General features: G+C 39.6%; 1 protein-coding gene across 1 annotated transcript in view; it reads left to right on the plus strand.

Annotated features, from left to right (window-relative positions):
- LOC114920288 (glypican-5) overlaps positions 1–26,102 on the plus strand; it is a 66,063-nt gene that overhangs the window by 12,560 nt on the left and 27,401 nt on the right. The window contains exons 3-8 of the mRNA XM_065955642.1: positions 1,365–1,912; positions 3,314–3,496; positions 5,448–5,629; positions 5,780–5,839; positions 6,824–6,946; positions 19,525–19,645. Of these exons, the coding sequence (XP_065811714.1) occupies positions 1,365–1,912; positions 3,314–3,496; positions 5,448–5,629; positions 5,780–5,839; positions 6,824–6,946; positions 19,525–19,645 (1,217 nt within the window). The remainder of the gene's footprint in view (positions 1–1,364; positions 1,913–3,313; positions 3,497–5,447; positions 5,630–5,779; positions 5,840–6,823; positions 6,947–19,524; positions 19,646–26,102) is intronic.

A 26,102-nucleotide genomic window follows, 5' to 3' on the forward strand; every position in this document is an offset into this window, starting at 1 on the left:
CTTTTTAACTATTATTTTTGTAATCAATAGAACGATCAAATTAATCATCAGACCATCAATGAAAAACAGAACTTATTTACTTGTGGAAACATTTGTAATACTTATAACTCTAAACAAAAAGTGATTACGCAATAATATATTACTATCTTGTCAAGTATTTTAAGATTTTTTTAGGATTTTTTTACCTATACACGCTAAGCTAACGTTAGCAGCAGCTCTGCTTGTGTCGTCTCCTGTTGCTCTGTGATCAACATGGAAATGCTTTATTTTGTGCAATACATTTTTAAAGTTTAAATTAAAGAGAGATACAACACAAGATGGATAGAAAGGGTGCCGGTTGACCCATTAGTTAGGTCACGTGCCCCATGTACACTGGCTATAGCCCTCAGAGTGGGCTGCCTTGGTTTGACTCCGACCCTTGGCTACTTTCCTGCATGTCATTTCCCCAAATATCTTCCTGGTTTCATACGCTGTCCACTGGCCTATTGACTAAATAAAGGCATACATACCTGAAAGGTAAATCATGGGGGGGAAAGAATGATAGAAAGCAGACATTTTGCTAACTTTGGCTAACATTACAGTCACAGCCAGCAGTGCCTTGTTTTCTTTGTGAGTTATGAACAGCTGTCGCAAGTGGCAGTCAAATTTATTTACTGCGATATAGGCTACTGTTTTTGAGTTTAAGAGATTAACTGTGAACAGGATTGTTGTTGAAGTAGAATTCGTACTAGCCAAGCATTTTAATGCTACACAAAGTGTTCCTATTCAGAAAAAAACAGTTTTATAGCATTAGCAACGTTACTTTTCCTTTAAAGGCTTTATATACCATTTTGTTTAAAGTCTTTATATGTGATTTTTCACACTTAAATGTAATATAAACCAAGTATATCCTCTGAAAATAACTCTGTGAGTCATGACTGTCTACAATGGGTGTAACACCCGAGTCCCACTGTCTGTGATGTTTTCAGAGTTTTCAGAGTCCTATCTTCACTTTGTTTACATCGCCGGGACGGCCGGCTGATTCCTCCCCTCACGTATAAAAGTTGTTTAATTGAGGGACTAGAGAAAAGAAGAATAACATACTGTACTCACTGCTTAACTGTGTTTCTAGATCACGTTCATTTCAGGTAAATTTACATGCAGTGTGAAGATACCAGCATAATAAAGATCGCTAGCATTAGCATGCTAACACGACAATGCAGCGCGAGTTGTTTTGGTTTCATGCTGGTGCTCAAGGGCGACATCTGCTGGATCAAAAAATCGCATGTAAAGCCTTTAAGTTACAGTCATGATTAGTTGTCATTGTCACTTGTGCACATGGTACATTAAAAATGTTTGTCTTCTTGTCTCTCCTCTTGTTTCAGAGACCTTTGATTCGCTCGTATCCTTCACATCAAACTTGACCAGCACTCTGTTCGACAGCGCCTACTCTGCTCTGGCATCCGACTGTCGCCCCCTTGTGCTTCATCTGTTCAGCGGCATCAAACGCCACCTTTCTGGAAACTCTAACTCCTCATTGGAGAGCACCGTGCGTCGATTCTACAACGATCTTTTCCCACTGGTCTATCGCCGTTTGCTTAACCCCGGCATTGGACACATGTCACCCCAGTCCTATTCCCCCCTCTCCGCCAATCACGACGACTGCCTGAGGATGACGAGGCAGGACGTCAGCCCATTCGGACCACATCCACGCCTTCTCGTCAGCAGCTTGTCTCGTGCACTTGGGGCTGGGCGAGCACTTAGCCGACTGCTGAGGTTGGCTGGAGAGGTTGTGAACGCGACTGAGAAGGCGACGTTATCAAGAGAGTGTGGGCGGGGTTTAGTGAGGATGCAGTACTGTTCCCACTGCAGAGGGCTGACACTGATACGGCCCTGCACCGGACTGTGTGTCAACATTATGAGGGGATGTCTGGTGAGTGTTTGCATGTTTTGCATTTACTGTTAATGTTTCCCTTACAAAGATCCTGCAAGTGAAGGGGAAGCAACTACACTGCCTCTCACTGCCACAAGGGGGGGGCAACTCATAGATTGCATAAAAGAAGTATAAGTAGCATCTTGGTTAAAATAATAAAACAATGCAGAAGTGGCTTTAACATGATTTCTCACGAATGGCCAGCAGGGGGCGACTGCACTGGGTGTAAGGAGGAGTCCATATATTGTCATTTTCAAGGCCCAATAAAATCAAGATATAGCTACAGCCAAAATGCCAAACTCTTCATGGTGGTAAACTATCAGAAATGTAAACATGATTAGCATCTACATATTTCATCAGGTTCCATTTTATTTGTTCAAAAGTGGAAATGTTGAAACAGCGATTTGTTTGTTGTTATAATCTATTACAAAAAAAAGTATTTTTCCCAAGATGTGGAACTTCTTCAGATTATTTTTTTTCCTTACACCTCCTGCCATTTCCAGAGTGAAGTATTTTAGATTGCAGATTTATCATTTATAAATTAGCAAAAGTCAGTCCGATTGTATTCTTTTCTCTTGAGTGAGTGTTTGTATTGTATTTAGATGCAGAGGGGATTATTTGTCTCCTTGTGTGTCTAGAGAGGCAAGTCTAAAAAGTACTTATTATCAGCCGTTCACAGAATGTTATCAGCAATGAACCATTCCCATATTAAGATTTAGACAGACGTAGACATGAGCGCTGCCAGGAGAATTGGCAGTGTCTTCCGTGCGTCTCCCTGGCCTGCGTCATAATTTGCTGGACTGCTTCAGCAGCACCCACTATAGGGAGGGAATCTTTTTTTATAGCACAAAACTGGAAGATAGCACTGTTCATCCCTCTTAAGAGTTCCTTGGAAGCATAGAAAGTCTTATGGAAATGCAATTCCCATCATCTTTTATGCTCTTCAGTGGAAGCAAGGAAGAAAAACACTTCCCCTGACAGTGAAAGAGAAACAGACAGACGAGAAGGAAGAGCCTCTCTGTGACAGACGGTAGCTCAGTTTATGGAAAATGGGATCTTGGCAATTATATCAGAAAATACTTAATTAAAAATATACTTAATTTATCTCCATGGCTGAGATAAAACCTTCATTCATCTCAATTTGTGCCATCCAAACATTTGTTTTAATCCCTAACGCAGTGTTTAAAAGTCAATTTGTCACTTTAGGATTGATTTTTAATTGTTATGTTTGCAGAAAATGTAAATACATTTCTACAATTGTAAAAAACTTTCAAGAATCAAGATTAAATCACGTCTTTGCTCTGCTCATCCTCTCTTTCCCCTCCCATTTGCACCACCTTTTTCCTCCTTTTCCTTTTCTCAATGTCCATTTCCTTTTTTCTGTCTATCCTCTCTTTTAAGGTGGGTGTATCAGAGCTTGGCGCCCCCTGGGGGAGTCTGGTGGTGCTGCTTCAACGGTTATCTGCCACTTTAGCAACCAGCAGCAACAGCAACAGCATGGAGCTGGCCCTGTTAGCAGTCAGGAATCATGTGAATGATGCTATCCTGCACGCTCAGCTGCATGGGCCGCGCATCACAGCCACGGTGAGCAAAGGACGGGATGATGATGGGAAGACGGGGAGGGACATTTAAGTGGCATGTTATCTGTTGTACAACATTCACTTTAGACTCAGGATGGAGAGAGCAAGTCTTCTCAGAAAAGTCCCCTCAAATAATTGCTTCCCTGGTAATGTGCCTCTGTAAAAATAGAATAAAAGGAGACAGATTGCTAAACCATCCGTACTCATATGCCCAAATAATAAAGTCATTTGAATTTTGGACACACAGAGAGAGGAAGGGCCGTGGGTTTTTCTTTCAGCCTGGCAGTTGGATCCTCCTCACAAAAAGCCTTGTACCTAGATGGGCTAAAAACAGCCTCATTCTTCCGCGAATCTGGGGTTCCCCTCAGTCTGTGTCTGTGTGTGTGTGTGTGTGTGTGTGTGTGTGTGTGTGTGTGTGTGTGTGTGTGTGTGTGTGTGTGTGTGTGTGTGTGTGTGTGTGTGTGTGTGTGTGTGTGTTGTGTGTGTGTGTGTATGTGAGTGTGAATACAGATCCAGTGCCAGACAAAGCCTGTGGTTGGCGGGACAACGGATACCCAGAATGCAGCTTGGTTCTGAGTGATGAGAAAGTTTCTGTGGCTAATCTCTGGACAAACAGACGACACACAAACGCATGCATGCATGCACACACTGTTGGAGGAAGGAATAGAGTAGCCATCCAACTTTGAGGGAACATTGTGGACTTAGTAGAGTAGATTCCTGAGAGGTAAACAAACACACACAAGCATAATTGCACCACTAATTGTGGCTAATAAGGAAATACCACTTCATGGGATTTTTGATCAAGCTTCTTATTCATTGGACACATCATTAAAGGCTGACTCCTAATCCCTTGGTAGTGTTTATGTGCTATGGGAAGCATTCAAAGTTAAAGGATGATTGCAGCATGAATTTTTAAGACAGCAGTGTTTTCTGCAAACAGAAACTCGACAGGGAAAAACTGATTTTCACGACCTTTGTCATTTATTTTGTGTTATGCTGCACAAAATTGGACTTTGATGTCCATTTGCTCAATGGTCTAGCTATGCAGCACAGAAAGTGATTTGATTTTGCGGCATATACCGAACACAAAGAGAGGTAATGTTTTGCTGGTAACGCTTAGATTTCACAATGGTTAAATGTGATTACCTACTGGATGTTTTTTTGGGAAAGTTAAATGGATTATGTTTGTAATGCAATATTCATTTTAAGAAGGTTTTTCATTAGCAGCCCTGGCAGGGAGTAAGATATCCAGAAGGCAGAAGTCAAACATTCTAGTTGCCTCCGTCTTCATACTACAAATTAGTACTTGTCCTTATAGCAGAAATTGAAATGCCGCAGTTTCTCTGAGACTTTGGAAGACTGTCAAGCTCAACTTATAACTTATAATGTAGTGAAAACATTAAATGACCACATGTTTTTGTTTCTGGAGGAAATAAATAAACTTACTTTTTTTTTTTTTTTTTATTATTTAAGGCTAATTAAGTATATTTATTTTTTTAGTCACAATAATCAATAGGGCCAGAAATAAAAGGCAGACTTAAAGGTACATGCATCTCAGCCTCCTGAACCAGCTGTAAAACTGCAACACATGACTTTAAAAAGAGGACAGCTCTGCCAATACAACAGTGAACACATCACTGACTATGTTTTTGCAGCAGGGAGTTTGACTGTATGTATAAATCAAGTGGTAACCTCCGGTCTTGAAAAACAAAATGTGCAAAATCCTGCAGTTCGCCGAGTGTCCGCTTGATGCTGGCGCAAGGAACACTGGAAGTCACAAACACACCACATCCAAAAAAAGCCTGTTACATGACGGTATTTGAGATTATCCAATGAGCCGTCGGGATATGTCATACCGAAAATGATCCTTTATACCTTATGTGCATCATATTGCATTGGTCTCAAAAAGCATCCACATCCCATAAACACCACGCTGCAAACTGTGTCTCCGTCAGGTGGAGAAGGTGTGTGGACCCCAGGCAGCAGCCCCCATGATGCCAAGTGAAAACCCCACCACCCCACGTGTTACGACCTCTGTGAGCCCCGCGACATCCGTGACCACAGAGAGGTCGCAGGTCACGTCGACTCCCTCGGTGGGTCCGGCTGCTCAGCGACGTCTGCAGGTGCAGTCCCGTAGGTGAGTTTTAATCACAAATCTGAGTTTTTAGTTTTTCTGGGGTAAGTTTGAATAAGCCTCAAAGGTTGAATTAAAACCTGGGAGAAGACGGAGCAGACGTTCTTTATTTCTTGACCTTTCCTTTTTGTGTTTCCTGAAATGTCCCACCAGGTCATTTGTCCTCAAAGGCTCCAAAGGAGACAAGAGTCGCAGCCTGAAGAAGCTATCGAGGTGAATCCTTCTCCATCATTTGGACTTTGAATTACCATCACTTAAGTTGTTCTCCATGATCACAAATTTAAACAGCACCTTTTATTGTCAATGCATGGTTTTAATAAAAGTCCTTTCTTCACTCTATTCTGTCCAATTATCAGCTAAAAACAAGAGACGATCTCAAAAGGAACATTGTTAGAGTTTCTTTTCCCTTGAACTATGAATATGCATTTTCCAAAAAATTAATCTTGGAACTTAATTTAAGCTTCAGTTGCACTTCTATTGAGTTATACACAATTATTCAACGTTGGGACAATAATGAACCTTTTGTTGTTGAATTTATTTCCCCCTTTGTGCCAGAGAAACACAAACATCTTTATTTCATAACTTGTATGAAAAAGTGGAATTGTTTCAAAGTCATCTGCTTCCAATTCACACAAATTAAATCTTTTCAACTTATTGAATTACCTTTAATTTTATGTTCTTTCAGATGAAAGGAAGTGCCAAAACATTATTGTGAAAATCCTTCAAAATATGTTCACTGAAATTTAAGCTGTCCTGGCTGATAATGCTCACATAAAGCCAACAGTTTCTTTCAGGTTGTATGTTTGCAAATGTGTACATGGCTATCAAGTTTATTTATAGATTCATTACAGGTAAACTCAAAGGGCTTTAAATTGATGATAAAAACACAGGAATGCAAGCAGGTAGTTTGATTCAGAGGAAAGGACCACAGTAACCAAAGACCCCCTCTCCTGACTTTGATTGAATTCTGGGTACGACTAACAGAGCAGCTGGTGAAGGCAGCAAAACTTAGCCTGTGCAAAATCGATGTAACACAACAAATAAACGTAAAATTTACTGAGTCTATCAGAATGAATTTCAAGAGGAACTGGAGCTGACAAGTCTAAACTGGATCAAATGTTAAAAAATATGATTCTTTGTTTCTAATTAACAACAAATGGAGTGTTCAACTGTGCACGACTCTTCTTCTTCTTCCAGGGAGTTTGAGGGCTCGATCCAGAGGTACCAGTGGTTCTTCTCAGAGCTGCCAGAGATGCTCTGTGAGAGTGAGATGGAGGTTGAGCAGCACACATGCTGGAGTGGCCAAGACGTCGTAGAGAGGTTTGTGTGTTATGATACATGTTTATGGCTTAGACAAAACACCAGCAGGTTTTCTGACACTCTATGTTAATCACATAATACCATGTTTGGAAAAAAAACAAAAGATTACGATGCATGCTCGTTGGAGAGATTGTGACATTTTATGATGGAGTTTTAGGAGAGAGAAAAAAGGTGTAATTTTAAAGAATGTGCTTATGTAAGAGAAGAATGAAATAAGCCTTCGATTTCGGACCTGTTTGTGCTGAAAAAGATCGAGGCTCAGGTTGAAATCTTAGGCCGAGGCTCAGGATTGTGGCAGAATATAAAATGCAGCACAGGGCCTAAGGGAGCCTGTACCTGTGACTCGTTCGTAGAAAAAAATTCCTAAAGATTTATTAAACAAAATAGGGAAAAACAAATTCTACACAGAAGGTCCAAAAGATGATGGTTATAAAGATAACAATGATGATGACGGTCATGAGAAAATATTTCAGACCCACTCACCCTCTTTATCTAGTCTTCCGCAGGAAGGTAATATAAATCCAAGTGGGCGTGTGGTTAATTTGTCTCTTAATGACTGGATTGCTGCTTTAGTTTACAGCACTGTTCTCCGTCCTGCCACATCTAAACTACAGTGTTCTGCAGCAGTACTGGAGCACAGTAGTGGATATAATTGTTCTCGTGGTCTGGCTCTACACTCACAACTTTCCTTTTGTTAACTCGAATGCACATCAAAGGTGTGAGTCAGCTTTTGATTTGTAGCTTTGATGAAGACCGATGTAATCTAATATGCTGTGTAGTCATGAGAGGCTCATATCAAATTATAATGGCGGCTTTTTTTTTTCCATCATTATGCTTAGGGACAGAGCTCGAAAGATGTTTTTATGTCATACTGTCGTGCTCCAGGTTATTAGTCATACATAGAGAATGTAATTGTTATAGTTACCATATTGGTATGAATATAAAACAGGCTTGTTTCCACTTGAAATCCACTGGAAACAAGTGGGATGGTTTTATTTCTGAGTCTAGACTTTTAAATACCAACAGACATTCACATCTGTGCAGCATGTGTACTCCTCATGACTGAGGCCAGCTGTCACGCCGGTGCACGCTGATCATCTGGAGCAACGTGGCTCAAAAGTTGTTCAAGTTGACCAGCAATGAAGGGCGGAGTGATGATGCCAATTTTGACATAAAGGTGATCAATGCAGCATTTTATCTGTTTAAAATCACCATCTAAGATCAATAAACTAGTGGACAATCTGCACCCACATTATACACCTGCAGAAACATGCTCTGCAGGTGTAGGTAACCAGAGAGAGAAAGTTAAGTGCCTCTTTAAGTGCATGGAATAAGGCTCAACAGAATCATGAGGAGTAAAGGAGCAGGGAAGAGGACACGCTGCTGTGTGTATAAGAAAGGAGAGGTGTGTGTGTGTGTAAGGGAAGCTGCTCACAGAGAAGATGTTTTAAGTTTCTATTAGACGGGTGTTTATTCCTAATTAACAGCTCAACCTGTTTCTTGCCTAGAGTTCAAATGCTAATGTTTGCTGTTGGCTAGATAGCTAATGGTTTTCAACTCCTTTTAAAAAAAAACTTTAAATATGGCCCAATGTCCCTGAAAAACAATTCTAATTCCTTAAATTTATGATACAGAACCCCCAACTACCCGGGCGCTCTTTCATGTGCAGCACTCTGACATCTCTCCATCAGCGCATGTCCATATAGGATCCTGTTTTTGCATGTGTGTCTTTTTAAGCATACGTGTGTGTAGCATGTCTCCCTTTTGTCCGATTAATTTGGGATATCTTCTTCTTCTGTGAATAGAGTTAACAAAACTTTCCGACCTTTAGAGCTAATGCTTCTCTTTCAAGGTCTCCCATGACATGAATGTAATTTTTTAGTCAGAATCAGTTTAGTAAGAAGGTGACAGATTGTGTGTGGCACCTTAAGTTGTCAGGATGGGGGAGGGGGGGAGGAATGACAGGGCCGTGAAGGTTAGAGAGTTCATTTCCAGAGTCTTTCTCATGGTGATTATGTTGGCAGCTTAAACTGGTAACAAGACAAATGGGCACACTCACACTTTCACAGGCGCGCGCACACAGATGCAATTCAACACACAACAACACATTCCTACACACATACCTGCTATCTATCTCAGCGGGGAATCTGGCGCTGTGATGGGGGCGGTTTTTTCCGTTAACGGTCCATCAACCACATGAAACAGGACATGTTGCCTTGCAAGGACATCCCACACAAACAAACAAACAAACACACACACACACACACACACACACAATGCTTAGTCACCATTGAGGATGCAGTGGAGGCCAGTAGCAGTAACATTTAATTACATGGTTTTTAATTCATGTTTTGATGAATGCAGATGTCTTGAAGTAGAAAAGTTAAGGTTAGCTGGATAAAATTGGAGCTGTGAGAACCAGTTTATCAGTAAACCTGAACCCAATGCACATTTTTATCAGTCATACAGCACTTTAAAGCTCCTGTGAGGAGTTATTGTTTGGTTAAGAAACAGACTGAAATGAATATCGATGCCTCTTTAAGACCTATATTTATGGCTATGTATGACTATTAATGACTATTTATTTGTAGTTATTATTAAAGTCTGAACTTGATGTCGGAGATTAGGTGTCAGACGAGAGAGTCACAAACAAACAGAAACAAACAGCCTCTTTTTTTTTTTTTTTTACATCTCCCAAAGCAAAGACATGATATGAGTATGAGTGATACTTCTGATTGTTAAAATGATTTTCAGTATAAAAAAAAAAAAAAAAAAAGCTAACAAAAAAACCCCACCACCTACCAATGTGCAGGAGAAGACCAGAAAAGACATTAGAGGAACCACTCTGTCCACAGGGGGGCGCCAAAATCAACACAAACCAGAGTTTACTTACAGGAGCTTTAAACTACTGCCCTTGTAAGATGATATATTAAAAGAAAATATATATTTATTTTTATTGAGAAGTGTTGTTTGATTTTGGGATTTATTGTTGAATTTGTATAAAGTGTTCATTTGTAATAAACAACAGATTGCCAATGCAATGGAGAAAAGTTGTAGTTCAGCCAAAAAGTTGCCTAATGTGCCTAAAAAGTCAAATGTCATCGATAGCTTCTGATCACTGTATTTTAATCAACTTTTGAACATAGTTTTAGCCTTTAAGACAGAGTCGTGATTCTTCTTAACAAAGACTGCTTCTCTATTTAGCAGGAACTTTGAAGATAATTTGCATGTTACACCCAAAAATAGTTTGTTTTTAGGTTAATAAAATCAACATATGTCATGCGACTACATTTTTAATCTCCTTCACTACCTACATTAAGGACATATAACCCCGGCTCAATTCAGTCCAAACCTGCTCTCCTTGCCATTTGGTCCATGATGTGACAGACATTGAAAGTTTCTCAACACAATCAAAACTCAAAAAATTCAGAAATCTTCAGTATTGCCGTGACAAATAATCAGTTAGTAGATAAAAATAAATGTTATAGCCAACAGGGATGCATTACTTTACCAATCTTTTAAACATGTAATAACAACCAAGTAGAATTTATAGTTTGGGATTAAAAAAGAGGAAACTTGGGCCTGGTAGCCTTGTGGTTAATGTGCACACCCCATGTACAGAGGCAGTTCAATCAGGAGAGACTTAATTGAGAATGAACAATTATTTATTTAACAATAAATGTGCAACAATTTAGATCTGAATGTGCCAAGTCTTTGGGGGATTAGACTCCATCGTGATGACCTCATGTACTCGGAAGGGTAATGAGGTCGACAGCAGGTTAGGAGACCCCCCTATGGAGTCTAGACACTGGTGGTGGTGAAGAGGAATGGAGGCTATGATGATCCTGGATCTGGACTCTGCTGAGCTGGAATGGAGGTGACTGGGGCGGTGGTGGGTTGCAGCGGTTGCCCTGAAATGACAGAATGACTGTGGAAGAGAGAGAACTGTTTTAGCATTTTGCCGCAGCAGGATGATTGGTTGAGAGAGGTTGTGCCCGAATCTGGTTGGTTAATTACTTAAAGAATAAACGCCCATTATCAGCTGATCACCGGAGCAGGTAGACAGAGGAAGTAGTTTAGGTTGAAGTGAAAGGATGAATGAATTTGTGAAAGAATATAACCGGTCTTCCTGTCTGAACTTACGCTGAGCTCCATTAGTCCTCCAACGGGAAGCCCGGGCTCAAATCCGACCTGTGGCTTCTTTCCCGCATGTCATTCCTCACTCTCTCTCTCTCCCCAATTTCTGACTCTGTCCACTGTCCTTTCTTTAAATAAAGGCATACAAAGCCCCTAAAAACAAACCTTTAAAAACAAAAAAATTAAGAGAGATGAAAGAAATAATCGTTGGGTAATTCTCTCTTAGTCAGACTTTTAAGGCTCTAGGAAATGTGATTTTTGTATTTGTCTTGTAATGTTCATTAGCTCAGTGGAATTAGTCTTGCCTTATTCTCAGACGGCTATCATCTTTGAAGGGTATTTAGTGGTGAAGTTTTGCAGAGGAGTCGTTACACTCGGACTGAGTTGGAATTCAGCCCGTCTGTGCCTCTCTGACCCCTTTACATCTTCTTCTCTCTTGCATCTATCCATCCACCCATCCATTCATTAATCCAGCCATCCATTCATCTCTCCATCCTTCTATTCAGACCTCCATTCATCTCCTCCGCCCTCTGACCCACTTCACTTACAAATGTCTGTGTTGGTGAGAGTGTGTGAGAAAAAAAAGAGAGATGGGCGGCAAGACATAAATACCTAAGTGCATCTTGAAAAGCAGCTTTGAGGTTGTTTTTTTTTTGTTTCACCCTCAAGAAGCACTCAGAATAAACAATGAGAAAAAATATATTTTAAGATACTTTTTACATTTCAATTGAAAACAAGTTTAAGAAGTTTGTAAAAACTTTAAATTGTTTACATAAGACTGATGACACAATCAAAAAACTGTAATACTGTTCAGTCCTAAAACAGTAACCCTGAACAACTTGAACAGTTTGAATACCCACAAGTAAACACCGCCTTCAGCTGCCAACCCAAACCGAAGGCCTCAGGTCGTATATTAACTGAAGGAATGGCAGAGCCCAGTTGGCAGCAGACTGTCCTCCAATCAGTCGAGTCCAATCCACCATATCCACCTACACACATGAACTCCACACAGGGCGCTGAGGGAGCGCTACTTCAGACTCAAGGTTTGGATAAAAGACCAGACAATACAAAAAAATAAATCAAATACTAATTACTATAAGAACTCATGATTTACTGTGATGTCTCTTGAATTAATAAAAGTCTTTGCTCTGTTATTTATTCTAAACTGTATTAGAGCTGTAATAATTGACTCTGTCCAGTAGAGGGAAGCATCTTATCACCATCCTAGGTAATAATAGTTCACTCTGCATCCAGCACTGAGGACCTGCCACACCCGATGTTTTTATGTGTTTTTCAAAGCATTGGTATCTGTTTTAAATTAGCCATTCGTGTCTCAAAGACGGGAAGTGCTGTTCAAACAGCTGAAAAAACAACATTCCAGCAGAGGTGAAGACAAAACATGAGGGATGGAGGTGTTGAGTTTAAGTGCAGTTATTTCAAAACCATTCCAAACCACAGCATATCACTTCCAAATCTGGAACAAGCCATATAGGTATGAGCCTCAGGTGTCAGTACAATGTGCTATTGTGTGTGTGATAAAGCAAACGACTCCTCAGGAATGCAGCTAGATTTACAATTGAGGTTCTGACTCTCATAATTAGACACCTCCCTCAGATCAGATCACTATCTCAGGTAATTTCATTTTTGCAGTGTTCTGTGTGTGTGTGTGCGCGCTCGCGAGGGTGAGCAGCCACAGACACATTTAAACGTTAGCTGCAGGGAGAAGAATGGGTCCCTGTGTGTGTTTTACCGTTAACAACCACGCTGTAACTGAGGGCAACAGCAGAGCAGCTCTGTCATTACAGCACTGCTTGTGATTTATGTCTGTCGTTCTCCAGATCTTATTAAGTGCCACTCACAGTCACACCTCTTTGTGTCGTCTGCAGCACACTCTCTCTGCAACGTTACCACCACCTGTGTCTGTCAGGCAGACCGGGGAATCCATGACACGCTGTAATCTCATGGCACTGACAGTTACTGATGCTGCCAGCGGGAGAGCAGATATCTGGACTTGAGAAATGCTTTAGGTGTTCAGATGGGGTGATACGGTCTTCTCCTCTTGAATATAAAGCAGAATAGCTTCGTTATTGCATAAAATGAAGATCTGTCTTTTACTGATAATTTAACAGAAATCATTTTTTGACTTCAGTAACTTTTGCACATTATACTTATGCTTAGCCATGTTTTTTTTTTATCATCTTACTAACTAAAGACGTAATATGATGCAATTTGTTAGCTTTCAAACTAACCACAGAGTAAATGAATAACTTACTTTTTACAAAATGTATGTCTCTGTCTGCTTCAACATGCTCATTTAAAAGTGAATTAAATGAACCAGTAGCAAACAACACCATACATAACAATATTGTAGCATTTGTTACCATACCATACAATACTATACACAAATAATACAAGCCCGCACCTTACACCTCCAGGTTAATAAAACATGATGGCTGTTAAGGTGAGAGTACTATCTAAGTGGAAGAAAACACTCCCGCTTCAGCCGCTTCACAAATGGAGGTCGGTGCTCTCAGAGGAGGACCTTAGATGTTCAGAATATACGTATTTCAGTTGACTCCTTCTTTCAGGCAGTATCCGAGTATCCATTCTCTGATAGAAGGACTCCATTGAATTATATTTTGAGAATAGTATTTTTTAAGCTTCGAACAGATCAAAGTTAGGCTTTAGATGTTACAGCTAATGGGTAAAACAACACTAATCCTTCCTTCCATTCTCATCGGCACAGAATATAGCCCATAAATAATTGATCCATCTATGGCATCTTACCTAGACATTAAGATTGGCATGCGTGATTACTCTGCACTTTCAGTGGAGGTGCAGTCACCCTCATAAAACTGTCCAATATCCAAGTCGTCCAACTTGTCACTTATCCCTGGATCGAGATCAATATCAGCAAAAGGCTTTGCTACTGAGACTTTTCACATCAGTCTGCTTTAGAGGGAATCCTAGCCAGGCCTTGTATCTTAGTTTAGTTGTTTCTTTTAAATAATTTAGACAGTAAGAACATCGTCTTGTCTATTAGTAGATTTATACAAACTAATTTGAAATAGTTGATTTATCTTTACTTGTCAGAAGTTTGCCCTTTTTTGTGTGTCAAGTTAGGTACAGCCCCATCTGAATACTGCAATTATAAAACAAGTAGGACAGCTTATTTTGACAGTCTGAGAGCTGTTACATTAAAGCTCTGGACAGTCAGGTAAATGTTGATTCTTGTATTTTGGATCTTCAAATATATCCATATGCAGACGATATGCTTGTATACTGTGTTGCTGATTCTGTTAAAGTTCATTTATTTAACAACGATGGCATCTTTTGGAGTCAAATCTATTGATGATTTCGACCTCAGGATGTTAAGTTAGGGATAGCCCAATGTGAAAACTAAATTTTGGACTATTAGGAAAGCTCATTTTGAACTCAAAGCAGTCTGTCCTGATCACTGTAAATTTTAACTCTGGGCTTTCATGTGATTCTTTTATTCTTCATTGTCAAACACAGCCGTATGCAGATGATACACTACTATAGTATTTTTTAATTTTTTTGCATATCCTGACCAAATACCTATAATGAAGGTTGTCCTCATTACAAGTCAAAGGGTTCAAGGGTATTTATGTTATTGACTTCAGTGTGATAGGTTAAGGGCATGAATATTGTAATTCCAAGACATTAAAAAGAAGCTTAATCTAAACTTAAAACAGTCCCTTCTAAAAGTTGTACATCATAGTGCTAGGCTGTCATGTACATGATTTCTCTTTCATGCTTAATTGTCCAATGAATCGATATGCAGACGATACAATCCTATACTTTGTTGCTTATTTGGTTCAAGTTGCTACATACAAATTAAACCCCCTCTTTGACTGAGTGCAGGATACTTATAATAACCATAAAGGTAAGATATTCATTACACTATGCATATCTCCACAATGACTGTTTTTAATATTGAGAGGTTCTGCTGAATATAAATGCCTTAAAACGACAACCATGAGAAATGTACCTTTGCATATCATACATAGTAAAAGTTTGTTACCTAAAACAAAAGCCCGGCTTTCTGGACAGGAACACTAACCCTCTGATTTGAAGGAAAATTAAAGTTGAGTTGTTTTTCTCAGCTCCTGATTATGTGAATGTTATCTATACACATTCTCCACGATTAAGCACTTGGATTCATTTCTGGAGATAATTACAATACCCTCGAGTGCATTCTTCATAATTAGGTCTGTTTATCTCGCTTTAATAAAAGAGACAATAATCTTAATGTGCATTAATCTACAAATGTCTTGTTGCAAACTTGGTATCTTGTTTGCATATATGTTGACTTATAAAGGATTGATGACTGTATTGTTGGTGCAATGTTGGCTTTTTTTTTTGCCTGTATGTAATGATATTTAGTTGTTGATGTTTAGTGTAACTGTAAACAGGGTTGTGTGGTAAAAGAGCCTCTCTGTTCTCCCAACCTTCTATGAACAAAGGTAAAATTAATGTTTTGTCACTCTTAGCTTTGTTGTAAATAATGAAGACACAATCTTTAATGATGATAAAGGAAAACATGAACGTGCCAGAATATTTGTGAGGTGTTGAAACTCTTGTGTGTTTTGAGCCGATTAATTGAATGTGTGTGGTGAAGCTGATCCTCCAAATCTTTGCTGGAGTCTGAGGAATCCTGGGATTTTCCCCTGAGGGCAGATTGTGGTTTTTTATTGAGCTTTTTTTTTTTTTATCTTCTCCCACACCCTTTTCCTTTCCAGTAATATTTCCATCCTATTTCCTCTCATATTCTGTTCTTTCTGTTGCCTTGGATTCTATAAATCAGTTAAGGGGAAATAGCTCAACATCTTATACCGTGTGTTAATACATTTATATAGCTCTGCATCCTGTTATCATATAGGGTTGTTACTCAATCTTTTTGCACTCGTCAGATCATGCAGCATCATATCCTGTTGTAATTATAGTGTCTCATCCAGGCAACAGCCTCCCGTGAAGACAAATGTAGCTGATGCAAAAGTGCAAAAAAAGAACTGCAGGTCCTCTAGTGTCCACCTGAGGTTGGCTGCAAAAGCCCCAGAAGTTACATACACACCTGTGTTAAAATGCCCATTTAGACAGCAGAAATTAACATGTGTACAGCCTGGTTAAAATAAATTTGTTTTGAATAGCTCATGCCGTCATTGGCACACACTGTACAGGGGTGAGTGTATTCAAAGCTCATTCATTTTGATTGTATTCAAAGATATTCAACCATTTGCATAATTAGGAGCGGAGTTGATTTGACTGACAGGTGGGTGCACTTGTAGCTGTTTGCCAGGAGGCTTAAAGCCTGCCTCAGGTCCACTTCTTTGCCTGTTTCTAGGAAATGAAAGTTTGTTTGAGACAGCATTTTGAACATACGGTTCACTTCAGAAACCAATGGGTGACGTCACAGAGTCTACGTCCATATTTTATACAGGCTATGGTCTTTCCAAGACATACAGTTAAAGCAGATATATGGTATACTTTATCATTCTTTGTGTCTCACTGGTGCATCTTTGTAATACATGTACACAGTTTTCACGGTGATAGTGTTCAGAATGGTCCATTAGTTAAAAGTAGAAATAAAAAAGAGATCAACAACATATGGTTTGTGCCTTAATGTAGGATAAGTCTGATCTCCAGCTAACTTTTGACTTAACCTCAGCCTTTTGGCCTTATGTCCACTTTATGTTTTTAATTTGGTTAACTTCCCCTGGCTCCTTTTAAGGTCAAATCTGTGAATGACTCACCCAATGACAAATCAAGCCCTGCTCAAACTTCTTTTTTTACTATTTGCAAAGTAGCTCTGACCCTAACTTTTTGTAGAGTTCCACTCACAGTGAGTGACCCTCATCTCTTTTATGTCTAATTGTTGACAATGCAGTTCTTCTTCAGTAATCCTCTCTCTGCCTTCGCAGCAGATACAACATAATGCATCTCATAAAACATAAGTAATTATTTTCCCCCGCTCTAGCCAACAAGAATGTTGACAGTGCCAGCAATGTATTTTTTATAATTACTTCTGTTTGTATTGAATATATTTATTATAGCGCTGTAATCTTTTCCCTACTTCATCATATCGTTTTTTTTTTTTCTCCTTAATGATCCTGTTTTCCCACGAGAATCTGCTGTCATATCGCCTTTGAATTCAACAAGCAGCTTTTGATCTGTTGATGTTGTTGCAGATTGGCTGCATATTTTATGTGAACTCGCTCAAAGCTGGATTGGAGAACATTTCTCACAGAGACTGTTCTTATATAAGCTCTTCTGTGAGACCAGTTATCATTGATTGCCAATTCTGGGAATTAATAAAGCCAAAAAGAACCAGACTAAAATGTGAGTCAGGCCTCAGGACATGAACAATTTGACTTAAATTACAGCATGGTATTTTTTTTTTTTTATCAGGAAATAGGAATGGACAAAAACACTATCTGTGTGTGAATAAAGTAGAAAATTAGAGACACTTAATTACAGACTTCATGTATCAGACTTAAGTTTCTGTTGGGATTTGATTCCAAGCCAGCAGGGTTAGCATGGCTCCAGAGTCCAGGGTCTTCTTCTGGCATTAGTCAAATCATATTTTTTTGTTTCAGCTGACATCCACCATGTGCCTTCTCTCTGGTTCCCACAGATCCCGTTGCCATAGCCTGAGTGTGTTTGTGCAGTCGAGGGTGTGGACTCAGCGGTTACTGAGTTGGTGGCTGATTGTATTAGCTAGCAACGCTGGTTTGGAACTTGAGGATTGGAAAAAAAAATATGACTCATGAACTGCTGTTTTTTCTCTTCAGCTTTCCTCTCGCCTCATCTTACTTTTGATCCACCCACTGCATCCCCCCCACACTGACAAAATGATGTGATACTTTTCACAGCCCACGACAGAAAGAAACATCATTATGCAAGTTGATCACGGATCAAACTCAGAGATGCCTTTCATATGCCACATGCAGGCCAAGATACTCTAGAAGTAGTTATTAAGAGGAGGTACAATGGAGAAAACAATCCAGAATAATCACCTGGTAGCAAGCAAAATAGCATGTTGTCTAAAAGGCCATTAAGTGAAAGGAAGAATGTGCAACGTTTTGCTCCAGTAGACGTCGCCCTTGAGCACCAGATTAAACCAAAACAAACTGCTGTTTGGCGACACCTCCATTATTCTGAAGCCTCCGCTTTCCTCCAGCGGCACACCTCCAACTCCATTCGCACCAAGGAGTGATCAATTAGAACGCAACATAATTAAGCACCATTAAGAGCAAGCGGTCCTTAGCTCGAACTGCAATTGCCTGTGGTCTGCATTGTTGTGTTAGCAGGCTAATGTTAGCACACTTTGGTTAACTCATCGCTTCATATTGAACATAAAGGCCGTCCCGTCCATTTAAACATGATGTAAACACGGCTAACACAACAATACAGCTGGCGGGACTGATGCTTCTCACTCATTGTAGACAGTCATGACTCAGAGAGACATTTACACAGGATATACTTGATTTCTGATGTATTTATGTTTAAAATGTTGCACATTCTGCCTTTAAGACATAAGCAATCTCTATGGTAGAGCCCATGAGGAACCTCTGCTGTTTTAGAAGCTTGGATGCATCCTCTACAGTTAAAGTGTTATTTAAAAAGGTCACAATCAACTCATTTCAAGTTTTATATTTCCACTTTTTGAAACCTCTTTTATAGCTCTGCAGGATTTACAATAAGTAACTCTAAACATTTATCTCTACCTGGTGTCTTTGAAAACCCTCTAGTCCCCCCCCCAGCATGTTAAAGTTACATTTATGTCTTTGAATATGAAACAGCATAATACCCCACCCCCACCATTATTATTAATGGTGTTGAGAACAGGATGGTTTAAATCAGTGTCCAGAGGGTACTGTACCTCTGCTGTTATGTAAATCAAGCGAGTATGGGCTATTACAGAGGAGCAGAAGTGCACGGCTGTTAAGGAAGAAAATGCGATTAGCATTGTTGCAAAATAAAAAATCTGCAAAATAATTATTGTACATTGATGATCTATAGTACCTATCTTGTTAATTGCAGTATTTCCAATCTATGTTGCAAATCATTTCATTCACAATTTATAAATCATTTACTAACCTATTCTTGATCAAATCACTGGTGAAATTATCTCGGTTATAAAGATGAACATCAGTCTGCCAGAGAATAAACTCATGTCACTATAGTTTAAAATCTGCCTGAAGAAAAAGTCTGTTTATTTGTTTTTTTTGCCAGGAGTAACAACATTACAGTGTGTACGTCCCTGCCCATGAAGTGAATCATACACCCAGAGTTAACACACTAGTGTGTAGTGACTGTGGGAAAACTGGGGCAGAAGAACAGCACATACACACACACTGCACTCCCATAACTGGGACATAAAGTACTGTATGTCATTCTCTTGTTCTGTCTTTCTTTAGTTATGCAGGTCGTGTAGTTGGCAGCGGTTTAAAAGCCCAGAGGGAGAACCCAGAGATGTCCGTCCGTAATACAGATCCTGTCCTGAAGGGGGCGAAGCAGAGGCTGGAGCAGCTAACACAGGTATACACAGCCGCACACTTCAGATAAGAAATACTAATGAAACAAAAAACACACACTGAACACACCATTCTCACATTTTAGTATTCTGAGCAAGCCTTGAAATTAACATAGTTGACCGTCTCAATTTTCCTGATTGTCCTACACTGATGTAAACATTTGGAGTCTCCAGACTATAATTGTATTGTATTTTGTAGACTTCAGGGACTTTCAACTAGCGCCACCCTTTTTCAGAATTTCACCATGACCAACACTTTGACACATGAAAAGGTGCTTTTCAATAACCCATCTATGAAAAGATAAAACAGACCAGAGAAAGGCCTATACCCAAAGATTTCATCATGTTCAGTTGTTTAACCGCTTGGGCAAAACAAAGCTTTTTTTTCCCACTCCTGTGGCACATGTGTGTATTGTCCTCTACTGCCTGCCAGAGGGGAGGAGTTGGACGAGCTGTTAGCCAAGGAGAGCTTGGTCACAGGCAGTTAAAGGCTCTGCTCCGACAGTGGGACTGGTAGACATCCTCAATTGCCAGCAGCTGTGTCCTAGTGATGTTCTTGGCTGCCCTTATGATCCTCTGCAGTGCTGGTGCCGGTGCTTTCCCATGCAGCTGGTAAATTTATAATGGACATTTAAAACAAACATTTTGTCCACAGTGGGTTAGTTGTTAGGTTCCTGGTTCAAATCTCTGTCTGAAAAGGCCTTTCTGTGCAGAGTTTGCATGTTTTCCCGGTGTATTAATTGGGTTTTAACGGTTCCTCCCACAGTCCAAAGATACAATCGTTAGGTTAAGTGGTGACTCTAAATTGTCCACAGGTGTAGATGTCAGTGTGAATCCATCAGGCATGTGATTGACAGGGTGTACCCCGCCTCTCACCCAATTACAGCTGGGATTGGCTCAACCGCCCACATCCCCTAACAGGATAAAATATTGGTTATATATAATGGATGGATGGAGTCCAAAGTGCTTTACACTCAACCCTGATGTGATACAAATTGATACCAATGCAGGTATATTTCATTATGTATACTATGCAACAGCTTGTACTTTGGAGTACCTATAGGTGTTGATGTGGATGTGGGTTAAGTCATAGTAAGAAACATGTTCTTTGGATGGTTTCATAACTCTGCCATGGAGCATAAATATCATCTTTATTCACCTTGGCCATGACACCTTGATGTCTAAAGGTGGTTAGCTTTCTGTATCAACGTCTCTACCTGCCTATAAAGGATGGAATTATTCATAGCCATACTTGAATAATAATGCTGTTGTTGGTTTGATCTTTACAGTAAAAAAATTAAGCTCAACCTTTCTGTCTCGTTTCAAAGTGGGATGAAAGTGTGCCGGGGCCGTGGTTGTGTGTGCATGTGTCTCTGTGATGTGTCCTGGTTCTCAATCACCTGTTATCATTCCACATGTGAAGCACTGTTTCATCTAATTCACCTTTTTTCTGTCAGCGCCCTAAAAAGGATGAGGATAAGGACGTGCAATAAAAAAATATATAATTATACATTTTAAACTTGATTTATTATGCAGCTTTTATAAAACTCGGGACATCATGGTGACATGATGATATGATTTCCATGGATGATTCATAAAACCATAAAAAAAAAAAAAAAAATATGATCCCATAAAATGGTGCATCAAGATTACTCACAATGGTGATTCATTGTTTTTGTCTGTGTTAGGAAACTCGCTGTAGTGGATGATAGACGATAAAAGGAAGCCAGACAACAAAACACAGTGAACGATAGACTAAATAGACAAGCAAAGAAGACAACAAAGTTGCCAGACATTAAAGGATAAGGCGGACAATGTTTCATGATTTATTACTTTTACAAAATCCCAGCCACTCTGAGTTTCCAAAACAGCCTGGGAACTAGACAGATTTCACGTTTAGACGTGTCTGGTTCTCCCCTCGTGTTCAGATAGACATCCAGTCGAGCTGGCCAATCACTTCTGTTTATTTAACAGGAGTGCAGTTTAAGTGACAGTGAGGAATTTTTTATAAACAACCAAAATGACTCCAGTAGTCTGAATGAGTCTCAGTATTCATTTGATTGGAGGGTAGGTCCCTTAATGTTCAAAGCTGAATAATAGCTACTTTATAATTTCATGCCAAACGTCTGTGTATTATGTTGAACTAAACTCCTCAAAAAAAGTTTGGAAATGTTAATTCGGTCACTTATTTCTCCCCTTTAATTATACTAATTTATGTATTATTATATATTGTTGGAAAGCCTGATTAGTCACCTTTACAACCAGGTATAACTTGTAAGGATCATGCATTCGTGGAATGAGCAACACGTTGAGCTAAACGTGTGAGTAGCACCCAAAAGAAATGTGCCATAATCCCCTGCTATGTTCTTCTGTTGGTATTCACTCCTGTTTTGAGCTCCAAGTCCTGCCAGGTGTGTGCCAGTTACAGGTGTATGACTGACACCTGATTAGCACCCTATTGACAGCACTTGTGGGATCAGCTTGGGTTGGTTGACCTTCAACAACTCCTGGTTGAGTAATGGGAGGCCATCCAACAGCAGAATGTGACCAGGCTGGTGACCAGCATGAGGAGGAGGTGCCAAGCTGTTGTGGCTGCATATGGATCTTCCACACGCCACTGAAGTCCCTGACAGTATAAAATGAATTGTGTAAAAATGGCCAATATGTGTTGTTTTTTTCCTTATTACCGTGGGAGAGTGCAATCATCCATTCCACCTAGCAACTCAAAAAAGGAGTGAATACCAACAGAAGAACATTGCAGGGGATTTTAGCACATGTTTAGCAGTGTTCCTCATTCCACGAATGCATGATCCTTACAAGTCATACCTCATTGTAAAGGTGATGAATCAGGCTTTTCAACGATATTAAATATAATACCAATTAGTATTATTAAAGGGGCAAAATAAGTGACCAAAACAACATTTCCAAACTTTTTTTTGAGGCGTTTAGAAGTGGATTAAATTGGATGTTGTAACAAGTTACCTTACCTATCATCCCACTCCTACTCACATTTTACATTAATCTGATTGTAGGTCTATCTCACTGGGATTTTTGTTATGCAGTGATACTGTATTAAGGTGCACTATACACCATTAACTAGTTGGCTATTAGTGAACACATGAACAGGATGTCAGCACTTCATGACTCATTTAAAAGCGCTATTTAGCGGGAAATTATTCTAAAACTACCAGACCATTAGTCAGTGATGTCACTATAGATGGATGGATGGATAGATTTTTATTGATTTTCAAGGCCATGGACTTAATTATTAAAGGAATTGATATATTGCATCCAGTCTGACTGCTGATCATCTGTTGCCGTTGAGTGCAAACCCCGCTGAACCACACCAGCCGAGTCACTTCTGGATCAGACAATGCAAGAGCTACAATGACTTAGCAAATGCTGATTTTTCCATTGACTGAAAGTATGATTCCTTTATTTAACGTGAAAATCTAAAGAAAATGAAACAACTTTAACACTCAGATGATGCAAAACGATGCAACTGTTAATACAGTAGGTGTCAGTCACCATAGAGTTCATCTGAAAACTTCAGATACATCAGTACAGTGTGGCTGTGTTTAGGTCAATGGATATATCTGACATTGAATCAAACATTTAATTCCACACTGGCTGATTTCGCTGTATCATCAGATAAGAAATGGAATTAATCCTTTGTTGACAACTGGAAAAATGTGTTTTAAATAAGTGTTGTTGAGTGCTCATGGAAATCACGTGATGGGACATGTAAAAGTTTCTTTTTCTCTTTCTGCTGTTTCAGCTTTTTTTTCTGTGCTACGTCCAATTTGGGCGGCGAGTCCATTAATCATGTTGCATTTACATGGAGGAAATGCCAAGTCAGCACCCCTCCCCCCCACTAACATTTACACAAACACACACCACCACACAGGCAGCATGTTATTATTTATGTCTTGGACCTACTTTCTCAGCCCTATTAATTCTATACAAGCGTGAGGGACTCTTCTGCAAATTCCTTTACATGAAAACAAACACACACTCCAACCTGATGAGGATAAGAACAGTTGAATCAATATGCATGCACAATAAAAGGACGATGTTGAGTGCCAGCAGACAGCACTGTGAACTAAATGGGGGGAAAAAAAAGGCAGAAATATGGAAGCCAATCTGCTGAAAGCATGTGCAAACAACAAAACGTGTGTACAAATATACACTTTGAGCTGTTGTTGTCCTTTGAACAAGTTTAGAGTCTCTTTTGAAATCCAGAGCCGGGGCTGTTCTTCTGTCATGCTAGCTGCCTCGGTACTTTCTCAGAAGGGGAGGCCGTTTGTCTGAGGCACACACATTAATGCACACCATGCATTGATAATTACTCACACTTGTCACATGTGCCATTTACACACCCGCGCAGCCAGTGTGAACGGAAGAGCAAAAATGTAAAGCAGGACAAAGAAGCATCCTTTGAATCTTAATTATTCCATCAGTCATGTTTTGGTAGTCTGTCTCTTCTTTCTGTCTTTCCTGTCTCAATTTTCTACAACATGGTAATTAGAGTTTTGCAGCACCGGGTTATGTTTCACACTGGCTTTCCCCCTCTAATGGGATTCCATTAGTGTAGCCATTCAAATTATTCTCACAATTAAATTTTCTATGAACATGTTCAGCCAATCAGGATGAGCCTAATCAGCATGGTGTAGGCTTCCCCTCGTGTTGGAGAAGAGCAATGGTCCTAGGAGTGCTCATCCACAGCCTAACGGGATTTGCACTTATTTTGATGATGGTGACAAATGCCAAGTGAAGCACTTACTATTCAAATTGTCCAAGAGGAAGATCTTGCATGGTGCCTAGAAAAGGGAGTCCCTATAGTATATTCTATATTGCTCATCTCTGTGCTGCCTGCACATATTTCTGAGCAATGGCTACAAGCTGTGTACATACAACTAGTTGTGAAATGTCCTTAATGTATTCATTACAAACCTGATTCTTTGTGTTCGCTGATTTGTACGAATTTCATGTTAAACTTCAGGATTTGTTATCTTTGTTTACTACGAGATAATATCTGAACGGAGCAATGGTACCTTAATGGTGGCAGGTTTCATTTCTGGATAAATGTAATAAGGAGACTTGCAGAATTGAGATGCCATGTCCTTTATTTCAACAAATCCCTTCTTGTCGCTTATGCAGACAGAGAAGTAGGATAAGATCCAATATTCTCACCTCACCACCAAGTGCAAGTTTCCCCGTCTTTAATTAGACAGGACAGACCACTCTGGTGCTGCAGCCCTGCGATAGTTTTACTTGTTGGCTTATTAGTTTCACTGGAGAGAGTTTCACTGCCTCATGACCCAAATCCAGATTCCACTCCTTTCCTTTCCACATGACTAGAAAAACACAGTCCTGGTGGAAACATTGCCGTAATGTATTTTTGTCCTCCCTCAGCCCTCATTTGCAGTCGGTTGACATGATGGTGAATCACTGCACACAGAGTCTAGCCTGTATCCATGTCCCCTCGGACATGCTGTCATATAATAACCTTGGTTCCCCTTGTTTCCATGGCGGCCCAGCGCCTACCGTACAGTGGAGGCCAGATGTCCCGCCTTCTGCTTCTAACCTGATTCAATACAGCGGCTCAGGTACAGAATGTCACAAATAGACACTTTGAAGCTGTTTAAATAATAAAATAGTTCACCTTTAGGTAACTTTGTCATGAAAGGTCATTGAACTGTATTCTCTTTGAAAGGGGCCGTGTAATTTAATACAGTGTCAAAGCATTTAACGAATAGTTTATACCTTTTTTTTTCATGCTTGCCCTGCGTATACTCTTCTTTATACTGTACAGTGTAATTAAAATATAAAGCTTTAAATATCAGAGAACGTATTTACCATTTCAGAAATGGAAATACAAAAACATTTGCATAAAATTATATAGTAATACACAAATTCCAAACACCAATGCTATTCGTAATTTAAAGTGCAATCGGAGAAAAATGAATACAGATCTGGTTCGCCTTCAGACAGCATGTCATAACCTTTGTTATTCATGAATATGAAGCAAAAGTACGAGTTTGTTTACCATAAAAAATAAAAATAAAAGCATGTTATAACCCTGTTTAAGAAGCCCTCATACTGTATGTAGACATCTTGTATGTTTCCATGACATATTCTGTTTAATTTAAAGCTCCTGTGATGATCATTTTGAGTATTTTGGTTGTACATCTCGTCTCTCTGCTGATCTTGTCCAATACATGAGTAAGTTCTGGAGAAAAATCACATCCTGCTCTCTTTCAGCAGTCAAACATATCACACATTTTGCAGTGACAAATGTGGGAAAAAAAAGCCCTTTGTCTTTCACCTTGTCTGGCAGCTACCCCACAGCAGCAGGTAAAGGCATTAATAACCACTATATAGAAATAATATATTTCCCCCCTGATTGAATCTAACACGAACGCCTCTGTATGACTTACAGAAGCAAAAAAATCTGTCTGT

This window comes from Labrus bergylta, chromosome 6, assembly GCF_963930695.1.
Source record: "Labrus bergylta chromosome 6, fLabBer1.1, whole genome shotgun sequence".
Lineage (NCBI taxonomy): Eukaryota > Metazoa > Chordata > Actinopteri > Labriformes > Labridae > Labrus > Labrus bergylta.